This window comes from Thermobia domestica, chromosome 2 (genome assembly GCF_964235325.1).
Source record: "Thermobia domestica chromosome 2, izTheDome1.hap1.1, whole genome shotgun sequence".
Taxonomy (NCBI): Eukaryota; Metazoa; Arthropoda; class Insecta; order Zygentoma; family Lepismatidae; genus Thermobia; species Thermobia domestica.
This window is the reverse complement of record NC_137455.1, coordinates 35,692,544-35,708,290: the sequence shown is the minus strand read 5'-3', so window position 1 is coordinate 35,708,290 and position 15,747 is coordinate 35,692,544. Positions and strand designations below refer to the sequence as shown.

General features: G+C 34.3%; 1 protein-coding gene across 2 annotated transcripts in view; it reads left to right on the top strand.

The window, feature by feature from the left end:
* Positions 1-15,747, top strand: part of LOC145679667 (piezo-type mechanosensitive ion channel component-like) — a 215,593-nt gene that overhangs the window by 95,363 nt on the left and 104,483 nt on the right. For both annotated transcript variants that reach the window (XM_081750243.1, XM_081750242.1), the window contains exon 9: positions 1,462-1,673. In XM_081750243.1, coding sequence (XP_081606369.1) covers positions 1,462-1,673 — 212 coding nt within the window. The remainder of the gene's footprint in view (positions 1-1,461; positions 1,674-15,747) is intronic.

Genomic DNA, 15,747 nt, shown 5'->3' with positions numbered 1-15,747 from the left:
TTCATCTTTGAAAAAGCTCAGCCTTGTCTTTGCAGTCACAGCTTCCTATTTTCAGTGGTCCTTTTCATCTCCTTGTAGGAAATATATCCCATCTCATTGATCATATTTTTAACGTTGTCCTCTCGCCTTCTTCCCTAATATCTTGCCTTCGAAAATGTTTTGGAAAAAAGCATCGTGTCTAAGTAAATGACCAATGAGTTTTCTTATTCGTACTTCTGTTACTTTGATTATTTGTGTTTTCTCATTCACTTCTTGCAGTACCATCTTATTGCTCTTCATTTCAGTCCAGCCAGTTCTGATCATTCTTCTCCAAAACCGCATTTCCACTGCCTCAAGACAGGCTTTTTCCTGCTTTGCTAACGTCCAGGTTTCGCAAGCATATGTCAAGACACTCCACACAAAGGTTTTTATATATATTTTTTCTTAGCGTGGATGTTAATGTGCTTATTCAGGAAAAGGTTCTTCTTGTTCTGAAATTGGTCAGTGCTACTCTTCTCTTTTATTTCTCTAAGACATATTTCTTCTATATTGCTACCGAGGTAGCAAAATTCTACCACTTTCACGAGCCAGTCTTCCATTTTATGTTTGCTCTTCTTTCACCTCTTTTCTTATCTATAATCATAATTTTGGTGTTCTTGGTATTGCTCATAAACCAATCGCATATATATATTATTTTTCACGCGCTACCCTATTCAACTGTTTTAAGCTGGTCACAAGGAAGCAGGTGAGGGTAGATTAGATCGAAATTGCACCACCTGAACGTGATATAATGTCACGTGGTATTATCATGAGGGTGAAGGTAGAACAAAACGAGCCCTCCGGGGCTTGTAACCTCCTTTGCTCGCTCAGCTGTTTCGTGACGTAAGTAAATAACTTGTTATGCATCATATATTACGTACAAGGGCAAATAAGCATTATTTTTTATCTTATTTTAATGATAAAAATGTTACGAAAATTCAAAAAAAAAAATAAAAAAATAAAAGAACTTTCCTTGGGCCATGTTTGAACCCACGTCAAAAGCAATTTTCACTACAAGTCCGTTCGCTAGTACACTCGGTCAGGAAGACCAACAACAGTTGGTGTTTGATTTGTGCTATATGTGTGCTATAAGTATGGCGAGAAACGGATAACTTCAACCACTCAGAACCGTGTATTTAGCTCCTATGACTAGAGTCGAGCGTGATTAAAATATGTGCAAACCAATCATAACGATTTTATACCACCCTATCCACTATATTTCAAATTATCTTATTTATTACAGTGCATTATGGTTCAAAGTTTAAAATGAAAACTAAATGAAAAATTAATAATTGAATTAAAGTCAAGAATGAAGGTATTAAGTTTAAATTTGAGTGCTACAAATATTTTGGAGTATAAATAAATTTAAATTTATTTATGATGCACTGATATGCATTGTAGAATTCATTTTATATGTCCTTTCTTTCTTTGTTTGGTTGTTAGGAACGTCAAGAGGAAGATTTTGGTGCATATCTGCAAGAGAACAAAATTCCACCAACATATTTAATAACACTGGCCATTCAGTTTGTCATGATATTAATTGATCGTGCGATTTATCTGAATAAGAGTACTTTAGCGAAACTGATTTTTCAATTAATTCAAATAATTTGTATCCATAACTGGATGTTCTTTATTCTACCTGAGACCACAGAAAGGTAAGTGTTCTTCTTTTTTACTTATTAAACGAAAATATAACAGAGCTGTATCGAAGAGATTTAAAAGTCTGTTGACCAATTAAAAAAAGAAAAAAACCTCTTGTCCACTTTACAAAACCTCCGTTTTTCTTTATCATTTTAATTTGTATCACTGAAAGTAAGCAACAAAAATTTTAGGAATGATCCGAAAAATGGATTGCGATCTTGGCCAACAATTAGTCTGTGGATCAGAGGCCACAAAAGTTTAGAACGGTTTAGTAAGTCGAGTTTTTTAAATTTATTATTATTATTATTATTATTATTATTATTATTATTATTATTATTATTATTATTATTATTATTATTATTATTATTATTATTATTATTATTATTATTATTATTATTTACGGAATAAGCACATCATACTGAGTCAAGTAATACTTTGGGTTTGGCTACACTATATGTAATTCTCCAGATATAAGGCCTACAAGAAACTTTTTGATTGAAATATATTGGATCTTTTGATGCATTTTTGGATCAGGGGCCACAAAATTTTTAAGTGGCCCCTAAATCGGGTTTTCGTATTTTTTTTTTACAGAATAAGCACGTCATACTGAGTTAAGTGATAGTTTGGGTTTGGCTACACTATATGTAGTTCTCCAGATATAATTCATACAAGAAAATTTTTGATAGAAATATATTGGATCCTTTGATCCAACAATAATAATAATAATAATAATAATAATAATAATAATAATAATAATAATAATAATAATAATAATAATAATAATAATAATAATAATAATAATAATAATCGTAATAAGTTTCCTAAAATAAAAATTAATACCTGAATACATTGAATGTATAAATTAATTTAAATTAAGTATTCACAAATCACATACACACATACATATATCTTCCGATATATGCAAATTATATACATATATATTATATCTTTTAATGCATTATATATATTAAAACATATTCCATATGTCGACAAGTGATGTTTGGAATCGGGCGTCTCAAGTATATAATCGATATCTTAAAGCAAACATAGAGAGCTTCTACCATTTGACTCATTCGACATTTCTGTATCTATCCGTCTGTATGTTTCCCGATAACTCTCGTAAAATTTATCTGATTATAAAGAAACTCGGTATACACTTTCCTCCAACCTTCCGAAATACGCCTATTATTTGGAGTTGAAATCCATAAGCTTGTATACATGCATGAACAATTTTGGAGTGTTGACGAAACATAGTGTATAGTTTCTTTAAAGCATTCCGAAATTAAATTATGACAAGAATGAAGGGTAAATACCACCCTCGTATTAAAAAAGTGCATTCCACAATAATTTATGTAATATATATATTATTCTGAAGATATGTGCATTTGAACACATAATGAAACATTTTATTTCGGACTTTGGGACATTTTATTTTAAAATTCAATACAGTGAAAAGCATTCATTTAAAGTTGAATCACTTTTCGATTTTTTTTTCTAAGTTCATTCACTTTTCTTACAAGGAAGTTTCTTGCCGTTTGTTAATTTCTTCAACATATGTAATTTCTTAATCAATAAAAACGACAGATTGTTCCCCTATCATCACCTTACCTTTGGTTAATCTATTAGCACGCACTTTTCATCCAGACTGAAGAAATAGTCAACGACCCAGGATATTAACCCGGAGGAACAAAAAAAAAAAAAAAAAAAAAAAAAAAAAAAAAAAAAAAAAAAACATTGAGACACTTTTGGGAAGAGGTAGTCCGGATCGTATGAGACGAGTCAACATGTAGGAGCATGAGCCACGTATCCGAGTTTTACGAGAAGTTTACCTTGCTCTAAGTTAGAGAGCACTTAGCTTCAGCAAACGTTGTAGTTATCAGTTGCGATGGATATTCCGTTAAAGAGCAATTTCGACTTTGATTAGATTCACTGTATTCGCAATGTTGGTTTTCCTGCCCGGGTTTCGCAAATCCTTAACTCTCAACTACTTGGACGACCAGCTGACCAGAAAGAAGGATGGACGGACATCAACCCACTGGAAGAATCATCGAGAAGGAAACACCGAGATTTGCAAGTAAGTGCAAGTAGATTAACCAGTCCCAAAAGTTATTCTCTTCTCGCCCCTTTTCAACCCCTTTGACATCACAATCTGTTTCTTTTGTACATATTTGATTTTATTTATATGCAACCAAGGTCAGATCCTGTACTTTACGCTCTACCAAATTCTATGTTTACAAAATCCTGGGCGCAACTTGTCAGTTCTGACATCCCCAATTACACAATTAATTAGCGCATTATCTGAGCTTTCATACTGACAAGGGGCGACTGCACAACATGTTCAGTTTCATGAAACATTTTCTTTGGTTGCTCCCAATCATCTCCTCTGCATGGAATTGAAGTCAATGGAGAGTAACGTCTGAATTAACCTCCATTAAAAAGAAAAAAAAATCAGAAAGTGAATTTATGCTACCTATTCTTACTGGTTTAAAAAGTAGGTTCCACGATAACTTTAATAAACATTATTTGATTTTGAGTCTTTCATACAATGAAGAGAAGCTAGTTCTCTACACCACAGTACGACACTGTGTTCAACAAGTTTTGCCTCCAACACTGTATTTTTAAAATTTAATTGTTGGATGTTCATAATTGAAGCCATCAACTTAAGCTTGAACCTTCTTCTTTACAAATGTTTTATTTCATTTTATTTTATTTATTTATTTTATTTTTTATTTTTTTATTTATTTTTTTTTTTTCATTTTACGCGGGATTAGTGATAGATTATATGAACATCTGATTAAATCAGCGTGCGGTCAGCGAATTCCTGACTGTGGACGATGTGACACCTATCAACATTTATCGTCGGATGAGTGCTGTGTATGGGAAGCATGTATGGTCATTAGTGAGGAAGTGGGTTCGGATGCTTACAGAGTGGGCACACACATCGTGTCTGCGTGACAAGAATTGCAATGGACGGTCAACGACTGCATCTACTGCAAAGAAAGTGGGACAAGTGGATGCATTGGTTCGCGGTGATCGGCACATTAAGCTGTGATTGCATACATTAGTAGCTTATTACTCGAAACAGTGAATCACTTACGCAACGAGCTTGGCTTCAGCAGTAGGTTTTGTGTCAGCTTATAATGAAAATGAAAGAAGCCCGCAAAAACGCATGTGAGCACAATTTGACCCGTTTCAATACCGAAGGAGTCAGCGAGGCTATATGAGACGTGGACATATTGATTAACGTCGAATCCGAGCTCCCACCATTATATATATACTGTATATAGTATATTGTAATATAACACTATAATATTTGTATATATATATATATATATATATATATATATATATATATATATGTGTGTGTGTGTGTGTGTGTGTGTGAGAGAGAGAGAGAAAGAGAGAGAATGAACGAGTGAGCGTCTGTTACTTTACAACATATGCTTTTGTATTTTCACTTTCTGACTTCTTATGAAAACATATTGTCTTAAAATTTTGTATCATGTTAAGGTAGCAGATAGAGCTTATTATAATCTTAACCTCAACATGTAAATAAATCAAATCAAATAAAAGTTTAAACTGTAAGTGCTTTCGCTAAGTGCTTTATCAGATATGGAGGACAAGAAGTGAAAAAGAAATAAATACAGTAGATTAGAGTATAAATGTAAATCATGTAGTTAGGCATCATATTGAAGAGTAGAGTAGACCATATACAAGATGTCTGAGGATACGAGTAAAAAAAGTTTTTAGGATTTACGTATTATGTACATTTAATTTTACTTCATTAATAATAATAATAATAATAATAATAATAATAATAATAATAATAATAATAATAATAATAATAATAATAATAATAATAATAATAATAGCAGTTTTTAACTCTGTTGACGAATGTAGTGATAATTTTACATTTCTGTTAAAATGCTAACAGACACTTTATTAAGATGAGAGTTTTATGTTGCATTTTGCTGAAGAAAAATAGCTAACAACTTAAGATAGCTTAAAACTATGTAAATCTTTAAAAGAATGAAATGAAATATTTAAGTTTTACGTCCCATAGATATGCCGGCTAGTAGAAGGAAACGAGGATAATGAGAAATGTATGATATGGTGGAATGAAGAGAATGGGAGGAAACGGGAGAACCCCGAGAAAACCCACGCACACGGTATTTGTCCACCAAAAAGTTCACTTCACATAGACCAAGGTGAACGCCCTACCACTGAGCTACCGCGACTTCTGTGAAAATCTTAGTAATTTTATTAATTATTAATATATACTATACAAAATAATAATATTTCACAATACTAGGAAAGAGATTGTTTATTATTCGTATATTAGCAGTAATGCATTGTAATATTTGTGCATATACAAAGATAAAATTTCATTGTAATTACCATTATTATTCTAAATATTATGTATAACTATATTCCTAATTGAACAGATTAATGGAAGAACTTAATAACCATCATTTTACAGGACAGCGAAAACAAGATCAGTACTTACCACGTTATTCTCATGCGATCACAGTTTCCTTTCTTGCTGTTACATTTAATTTTTTGTTAGCAGTTAGGTCCCAATTCTACCAACTAAATTGCTATTAAGTCGAAAAATGGACAAAAATGGAGTTATCATGTTCTTCTCCTGAGCCCTTTAATAGTAAATATGTCTAAGGATGTCTAAATGCTTTGCAATTTGATAATAAAGTACAGCAAAAACAAGAATTTTATGAATGATACAAAAAATGAACCAAAAGATTGCGATCTTGGCAAAGAATTAGTTTTTGGATCAGGAGCCACAAAATTTTTACATGGCCCCTAAATCGAGTTTTCGTATTTTTTTACGGAATAAGCACATCATACTGTGTTAAGTGATAGTTTGGGTTGGCTACACTATATGTAATTCTCCAGATATAAGGCGTACAAAAAAATTTTTGATTGAAAGATTGGACTTTTAATGCATTTTTGAATCAGGGGCCAGAAAATTTTTGAACGCTCCCAAATCGATTTTTTTTTTTTTTTAACGGAATAAGCACACCAAACTGAAAGTGGTAGTTTGGGTTTGACTATACTGTATATAGTCTCTCCAGATAAAGGTGTACAAGAAACTTTTTAATTGAAATATATTGGATTTCTCTATCCAATAATTTTTACAGCGTTTCCAGTTCTCGCAAGGATAGATCTAGAACCGAAAGAGCACAAGTTTCGATATAAATTTCCTCTCAACCACCTGTTTCCCTTTCTTGTCATTTTGCTTCGTAGCCTGATTCTTATTATGTTACTATGTGTTGATATGGTGTGAGAAAAATCACGCACTAAAAATCGATGTGTGTATATACAGTGTTTTATCCAATCCCCTCGGGTTTGGGGGGGAATCTGAAGTTCTAGGAGGGAACCCATTAAAAATGTGGAAAGTATACTACATAGCAGGGTTAGCAAAAACAATGGTTTTAATTTATTTATTTTTTTTTTTTTTTGGTTTAAACCCGGTTGGTTTAAACCAGGTTTTTTTGGTTAAAAATATTTGCTCTATGTATTTATATCACATATGGACAGAAATAAGTTTGTTTCGCCTTGGTGTTATTATGTAACAACCGGGTTATGCTGGAAGGGACCATATAAGCTTAAAGCGGAATCCAAACCGCTTCTCGGCTTACATCCGAGAGAAATTGTCCTCCATTTAAACTCGAAACTGGGACTAATTGGCCACAAATGCGATACTTTTGCTGACTCACTCACGAAGGACTCCTGATAAAAATACGTTGTACTAATCTTTACATACTTGTTAATATAATTGTCAAGAGTAATTTCAGAAGGACAAAAAGATAAACAACTTCACAAGTGAAACCATTATACAGAATTACATATGGACAATTTCAAATACTGCAGAGTACAGAAGAACTAATTTAGTCCAAGTTTGTTCCCTACGACTTTTATTAGTCCAGTTAAAGAAATACGACGACTTAATTTGCATATCAGTAAGAAAAGTGAATAAAGATAAGAATTGAGTCCACTTTGGTATCTATCTATCTATCTATCTATATATATATATATATATATATATATATATATATATATATATATATATATACACCAAAGATACTTCTGATTTCAATAAATGCCTCTCGTGGTATTTGTATAACCCCCCCCCCAAAAGTACGGCATTTCGATGTATTTTATCAATAGTAAACATTATTAAAACGAAACAATATTTAGAATTTTCATTTGATTGCAATTGCATAACAATAATAACAAACTATAAAAAAATCACAAAACAAACATTATAAACATATATAAAAAAAGGAAAAAAACGAAAGTTGGTTTTGTAGTATAATCTCTTTGAGTAATGAATAGGGAATTTAGGTCTGAATACAATACGAATACTATACGGTAGTGAAAAGTGATAACCCACAAATGGTGTTCATCAAAATTTTACGAACACTTACAATTTTACGAACACTTACACTTTTACGAACATTATTCATTTTTTGGTGTGAACCATGGTTTAAACCAGCCACTCCTGCTACATAGTTACTTTGTACCTTATGCAACCCATACCTTTATATACTGTGTTCAAAGAAACGGTCTATGTACTTTTAGAGAACTGTATTTTTGTTCTTCACTGCTACACATTAATTTTTAACTATTGAAATATAAAGCTTCCCCATATACAATAATTATTAGGGCTACTAATATCATCTTGATCAGATAAAGATTCATATTTGTTCAATTATTAAAATAGTAAGACTAATCTAGAAGGTTCTTACCTTTTCATGAACTGCATATTTAAATACAAATTTATATTTTACACTTTAAGTTTTGAAAGAAGGCAGAGCAATTCTTCTTGGGAATGCATTATACCAGATTTTTATAATGTTTCTTATGTGGAAAAGTTTCAGTTCACGAGAACCTTCCTTGGAAATTAACACAAGTGAACTTATGTGATGTGGAGTAAGTTGTCTCAATTAACAAAATCGCGCCATACTTGAGAATGATCTTTCAACTTTGCAGGTACCTATAGGACACACACTTAATGTGACAGCTAGATGTCGTAGTGTAAGAAAACCATCTCCAATATAATACACTTTAAGTTTACATAAGATGTCAATCAACTTCATGTCCTTCTCTGCATACTTCTTTAAAATTGAATGAATACACATGTTTAGTTATGCACTCTTCAAAATTCAAAGAAAAAAATTTCATAAGATTTGAGTTCTATTGCATTATCCATAGGCATAATGTCACCACAGTTGAATACTTGAAGCGATAAAGAAATTTTGTCAACGGTATCTCCAAATCTTTTATCAAAATTTTCTAGCAACACTATTACATATGATCGCACAACTCCATTATGGAGCTTATCATAGTCCTTAAAATCTGCCTCAAGAAATGCTTATAGACTTTCTTCCATTATTTTCTTGTGTCTCTTATGAAATGCTTCCAAATAAGTCGATGAATCACTCATAATATTCTTCAAACGAGAAGTTGCTAGTGACACTTCCATCGGTAAATCACTAAGGGTAAGTTTTTGGGATTGTAAAATTAGAGTCAAGGAATTAATTAGTTTCAACACTTCCAATATAGCAAACATTAAGACCGTTAGCATTTTGTTCTGGACTACTAACAGCAAAAAACTAACAAGCTTTTGTTCTGGACTACTAAAGATATATAACACTCCAAGGATTACACCTCAAAAATCACAAATACACCATATTAAAATCCGATCAACTTTTTTTTTTTTTTTTTCGTTCCTTTGTGCTGACACATATTGCTTAGTGTTTGAGCCTCTCAGATAAAAGCGAATTTTGCAGGGAATTTTAGCAAGCGTTTTCTCGAAATGACAAGGAAAGTAGGAAATATAAAAATGGTACCATGAAAAAAAAAACGCGATTTCTTGCGGAATATGAAAAAGGACATCGACTGAAAAATCTCAAATTGCAAAAACTTAAACAGCATGTTTAATTTGAAACTGGCTTGTATCTATATGGCTATACCTGTATCTTTAAAAATCTTTTTGGGGGAGAATTCTACAACTTTGGGGAGGAGAGAATTTCCCCTCCTAAGATGCCTGGATAAAACACTGGTATATATATTCCCAGAAACAAATAGCATATTTGATTTTTCTTGTAACTAAATGGCAAGCGCTTTTTCCTGTAGCACAGGATATATAAAAGGCATTTGACATCCTAAACACCAAGTTGCTTCTTTACAAACTTTCTAATAGATATAACATTCATGATACGCTCCTCTTTTTCCTATGTTACCTCTCAGGGAGAGAACAACGTGTCACTCTACCTGGATATGTGTCTCTATTTAGTTCCGTCTTATCCGTAGTGCCTCAAGGTAGCGTGCTAGGTCCGCTTTTGTTTTTATTGTATATGGACGATTTATCTAGCATCTTCTCGACTTCATCATCAAATATATTGCTTTTCGCTGATGACTTTAAACTCTTCAGAGTCGTTAACACTGTAGACGATGCTTCTTCACTGCAAGCTTACATTAATATGTTATGTAATTTGTACTCTATCTGGAATATGTCTCTAAATCCCAATAAATGTGCTACAATCTCTATTTCCTTAAATCAGAATGTGCTTTGTACCTATCAAACGCATTTCATCTCAAGAAGATTCAGGTGTTGTCTTTCATGAAAAACTTTCCTTTGCGGGTCATATCAGTTAGATCTCATCCACAGCTATGAAACTACTTGATCTATTCTATAGATTTCCGGAAATACAAAGTCTTCTTGCCCTTACAATGTTTTATAAGGCTTTTATTTCTCCGATTGTTGAATATTGTTCACCTATATGGAACATGACAGTAATCTATCTCGCATTGACTCTGTATTAAACTTCTTTCTTGCCATAGTTAGATTCAGAATTCCCAAGTTACGTAATTACTCGAAACAAGAACTAATGTCTTTAATGAACTTACGTTCCCCTGACAAACGACGCTACGGAGCTGATTTTTTTTTTACCTGCATAAGATCATCAATGGCAAAATTGATTCTGAATTTTAACTGTCGCAGATTAACTTCCGAGTTCCTCAACGGCAAACTCGCTCCCTCAACTTGCTAACTTATGAGACACTTAGGTTGTCGATTGTAAAGCTTTCCTTGTTTTATAGGCTAGCACACGATTATAATATGTTTTCAATAGGATGTAACATTTTTACCTCTGAGAGAAACTTTAGAACTCAATTGATGAGAACTTTGTATATTGAGAGTTGAACTTTTTTCTATATTTTATTCTTTTATGTTTCTTGTTGTTATTTTTCCTTTTGTCTCTATGTTGTACAGTTTCAGCTAATTGACCTAGTGCTGTATGAAACTTCGTGAATAAATAAAAAATAAATCCGAATTCAATTCCCCGTAGGATAATGTAGCTCAGATCCTATGAATTAGAGGCCAAAGTCTCATATAGTTTATAACCTCAAGCAGTGGCGTATTTACGATTTTGTAGGTCCTAGGGGTGCGCAGAATGTAGGTCCACTCTCAAACTCCTGAATTTTCTGTAACTTTTAGGTGATTTTACACATTTTAATATAATTTATCCTATTGAATTTGGATCCCCCGAAATAAATTCCTCGTACTGCCTGATACTAGCATGTTGTGTATTGTGAAAACGATTTTTTTTAAATAAATGTTTTACGTTTTAAAATAAATTGGGAGGAACCTAACAGCTTCTCTTTGCTCTGAACCGATAGAAATCTTACTTGAAGTGTTTACCTACCACAAGTTGGTGCGCATTTTTCGTTCGAATATATATATATATATATATATATATATATATATATATATATATATATATATATATATATATATATATATATATATATATATATATTTAAATCCCTCTACCAAAATGGAGACCGTCATAAAACGTATCCTTTTTGCAACCGGTAGAACGGCTGGAGTATAGAAATTTGTTTTTGGATATATCTTGTCTAGCCATTGAGGATGACTCCATAGTCAACTTTTTTTCTTCAAAATTGATGTATTTCTGCCTGTTCCTAAACTGGCGTTCTTCTGGAGACAATTCACTGAAGTACCTCTTCGGAGTCCAGTATAGATGCTTTTTTGCGTACAGTTTCAGGCAATTTCTGCGCCCATTCAAGCAGAAGTACCAACGTTTGCTTGGGGGTCCAATTAGCCTTACAATGAAGCGGACTTCCGGCGAAGCTGTGTATAGATGTTTTACGCACCTCTAGTTATGGTAACAGATATGTATGTATTTATCTGATGGAGCGACGAGCTCTTTATTCTGTTCCTTCACCTTTTTACTATATACAAAGAGTATCAGACCACCCGTCCCAGGCACTTTTCTCGCCTCGTAATACACGTAGACACTCCAAACAAAAAATGAACTACCAAATCGTATATGAAGAATCAAATAGTGGTGCATCCGTATCCAGTGGCGTAGCGGGAATACTTCCCAGGGGGATCAACTTCAAAAAAATTATATGGAAAGTGGTATCAGTTTCGATTTCTTTGTATTACTGAAAAACAAACAATTTTGCAGGAAACACTTTTCGTTAAATTCTACGGTTTGGCATTTATATGTGTGTTATTTGTTGTTGAATTGCTATCAGACCACCCGTCCCACGCATTTTTCTCAGTTCGTACTTCGTAGTAGAGGTAGACACTTCAAACAAACAAAAAAATGAATGACCAAATCGTATGTGAAGAATCAAACTGTGATTATTTCATACTCAGTGGCGTAGTGAGAATACTTCCGCGGAAAATCAACTCCAAAATTTTAAAAGGAGAGTGGTACCAATTTCGATTTATTTTGAAGTATTATTGAAAAGGAAACAACTTTTAGAGGAACATTTTTCGTTAAACTCAACATTTTGGCATCTATGTATTATTTGCTGTTGAGTTGCAACTAAGAACAACAGTTCTAATTGGTAATGACTCTAAAAGAAGATCAGATAGCACATGTTATATTAAATAGTTGTTGAAAACTCTTTACAGCATTCAGTATCAAACGTTGGGGCATATCTCGTCTACTTATCAACAAACGAAAACAATATTACACAACAGTACTAGTTTAAATTTCGGAATCTGAACCAATTTAAAACAGAAAAACATAGAAATACACTCTTTGGTTTTAAACTACGTATGAAACAAATTTGGATGTAAAGTTCAACAACAACCCCCCTCCCAAAAAAATCAAACTTACGAAATCACTGCCATTTTCTTAGTCTTCTTAACTTATGTAAACATTTTAAAAAATCACTTTTCGGAACTCATTGCACAAACAATTGTTCAAGAATAGTACAAATAAACAAACTGAAGATAATAAATAAAATAAATAACATGAACTGCTAGTTGTGAACATTATCACCAAAATATCGTACTTTCCCCCAAAAAACCTTAAACTCACAATAAATGTTCAAAGGATCGTCGAGCACGTGCGATGCACATTCGAATGCGCACCGGGACATTGTAGATTGCTCTTAACACTTCATTTCCTCTTAGTCCATGGCAGACATTATAGATCTTGTTCGTTATGTCTTCCCTTGTAGTAGGACGCTCTTGCTAAACCAGCTCCTTGACACGTACCCAAAACAAAAATCGAGGGGAGTCAGGTCCGGAGAACGAGCTGACCAGGAAACGGCCTCTTCTTCCGATCTACCTGTTTGGAAATATATGAGCAACAATTTGTCCGGCAACTCTTGCAAAATGAGCTGAGTAACCATCTTATAATCACATTATTTCACAAGTTGCTAATGAGACCTCTTCCAAGAGCTCACAAAGAACATCTGACAAAAAACTAGCGTATCCTACTTCTGTTAAAGTACCCTCGAAGAAATAATTACCAATTTGGCCTCCCCCTATACCACACCAGACATTTAGACTCCAGATATGTTGATAGTCAACTTCACGTACCCAGTGAGCATTCTCGCTGGACTAGTAGTGAGCGTTTGTACGTTGATCTACATTAATCTTTAAGGTCGCCTCATCCGTACACAGAATGTTCTGGTGAAACATGGGTTCCTGGCGCTCACACATTGAAAAAACTCCAGATGTTTATGGAAATCTTGTTCTCGGGGTTTTTGGTGCAGACGAACATGATAAGGATTTAACGCGTTATTGTGCAGAATCCTCCAAATCATTATGTGGCTCATAGCAGCATCCTTAGCTAATCGTCCTGTTGAGATTTGGGGAACCATAAGGACTGCATCAAGGATGTCGGGAGACCGTTTATCCTGAACATGGCGCCTGATCTGCAGACGTTTGTTGTGGTGAGGATGGACGTGCCCACGTTTGCGGACAGATAGTCAGTGTCTGTGAATATCTGAGGGTTCAGTGAATATGTCCTGGTGAAGGCAAATCGGTTGAGAGCTACGTTCATGTGACATACCTTTTGGTATGCCTCTGAAACAAGATGCGCTACATTGTATTCGGTTGTCTTTACTCCAGCATTCTTGCGCATCCACAGTGAACAAGCATCATTGTATGCGTCTTGAAATGGTTTCATAAAACACCTATCAGTGAGCTGAGTCTTGTGAATGATATGTGGAGGAGTACTGAGCAGTGAATCCTGTGATCCCTCGCATATTTAATCACTTTCAGTTCTTTATGGCTGCCATGTCCATCAACAATTAGCAGATGTGAGGGATGTGAGGGGAAGGATGACAGAATTTCACAAAGTGTTGCAACGAAGTTTTTTTTTAAAAAAAGTATCACTCGTTATCCAATCAGTACTTTGTGCTACAACAATACTCTCAGGTGGAGCATCAACAAACAGTCCCTCTCTCATTCTCTGGCGCTGAAATACGACTATGAAGAGGGGGCAGTACAAACTGACCAGTAGCACTCACGCAGAATATCAATGTTATATTCCGACCTCTTTAGCCCGACGTAGGATTGCCAGAAAACCCGGGACAACAATCTCACGCTATATAGCCATAAAGATCACGGTTCCTACTCATTTGGTAACAATCGATTAAACCTGTCTTTTCCAGATTAGTAGCTACTTACAATTTTCCAGTTCATTCTTTTTATATACAGTTAGCACAAATGAAGCCCCACAAAGGGTGTATGAAAAATGTGGAGAGGTAACGGGAGAGCTGCCTGGTGTTCCTTATTCCGAATTCCGAGTTTTTGTGTTTAACAGGCCCTAAATATTCCGCCAATTACGACACACTCTCCCATTTATGATTGAAGAGATACTCTTTTCTTTGTTTCGTCATCATTTGAGTCAGAAATACTACCTTCCATTTTCAGGTGAAACATACTAGTTCTTGCGAGCTGATTTTTTTTCAATCTGAAGAGCGAAAACAGGCGTCCTGAAAGCCTTTTTGGGACAGTTAATTCTTTCATTGAAAACCGGGACGTCTGGCAACCCTAGCCCGACGTCAACTTGCCCAGAACTCGTTTCCGTTCTTCACATATCACTTTGGGATTAACATGAACGCACGATACACCAATCTCATGAGCGTCCAGTATTCCTGAAGGTGGAAAAGTACATTTCTTCATCAGTGTGTACTAATTTGTATAGAACTTTGCAATTTGTTAATTATTGAAAGTTGTTGTTCACGATATACTTACGGGCCGCGGTGGCTCAGTGGTAGAGCGTTCACCTCTGCTGCATAGACTTTTTGGTTCGATCACGGCCAAGTGACCTTTGTGGTGGACAAACATCGTGTGTGTGGGTTTCTCCAGGTTCTTCCGTTTTCTCCCACTTTCTTGATTCCACTATTTCATTCATTTCTCATCACTGCCGTCTCCATTAGCCTAGCCGGCATAAGCGTGGGAAATAAAACTCAAAGATTTCAATATACTTGTAGACACAGGTGTTCTAACAAATAAATTGGGAAGTCACTTCTTAAACTCGTATAAAAAACTTTCACACAGCACTCTGTTTATCTTTGTTGTACCTGCCATTGATATTTAGTTCTTCAGCTAAGTCAAACTAGCTTCAGGTATTCTTACCGTGATAATGACATTAAAGGATCAGCTGTTTCACATGGCATTTCAGCTTTTTTCCATACAGATCGGGGAAAGTATTTTCTCAACTACTAACTTACGCGCAGCAGGTAATTTCATTCCTTGCTTTCGCTGTGACAGTCTGTGTTGCAGGG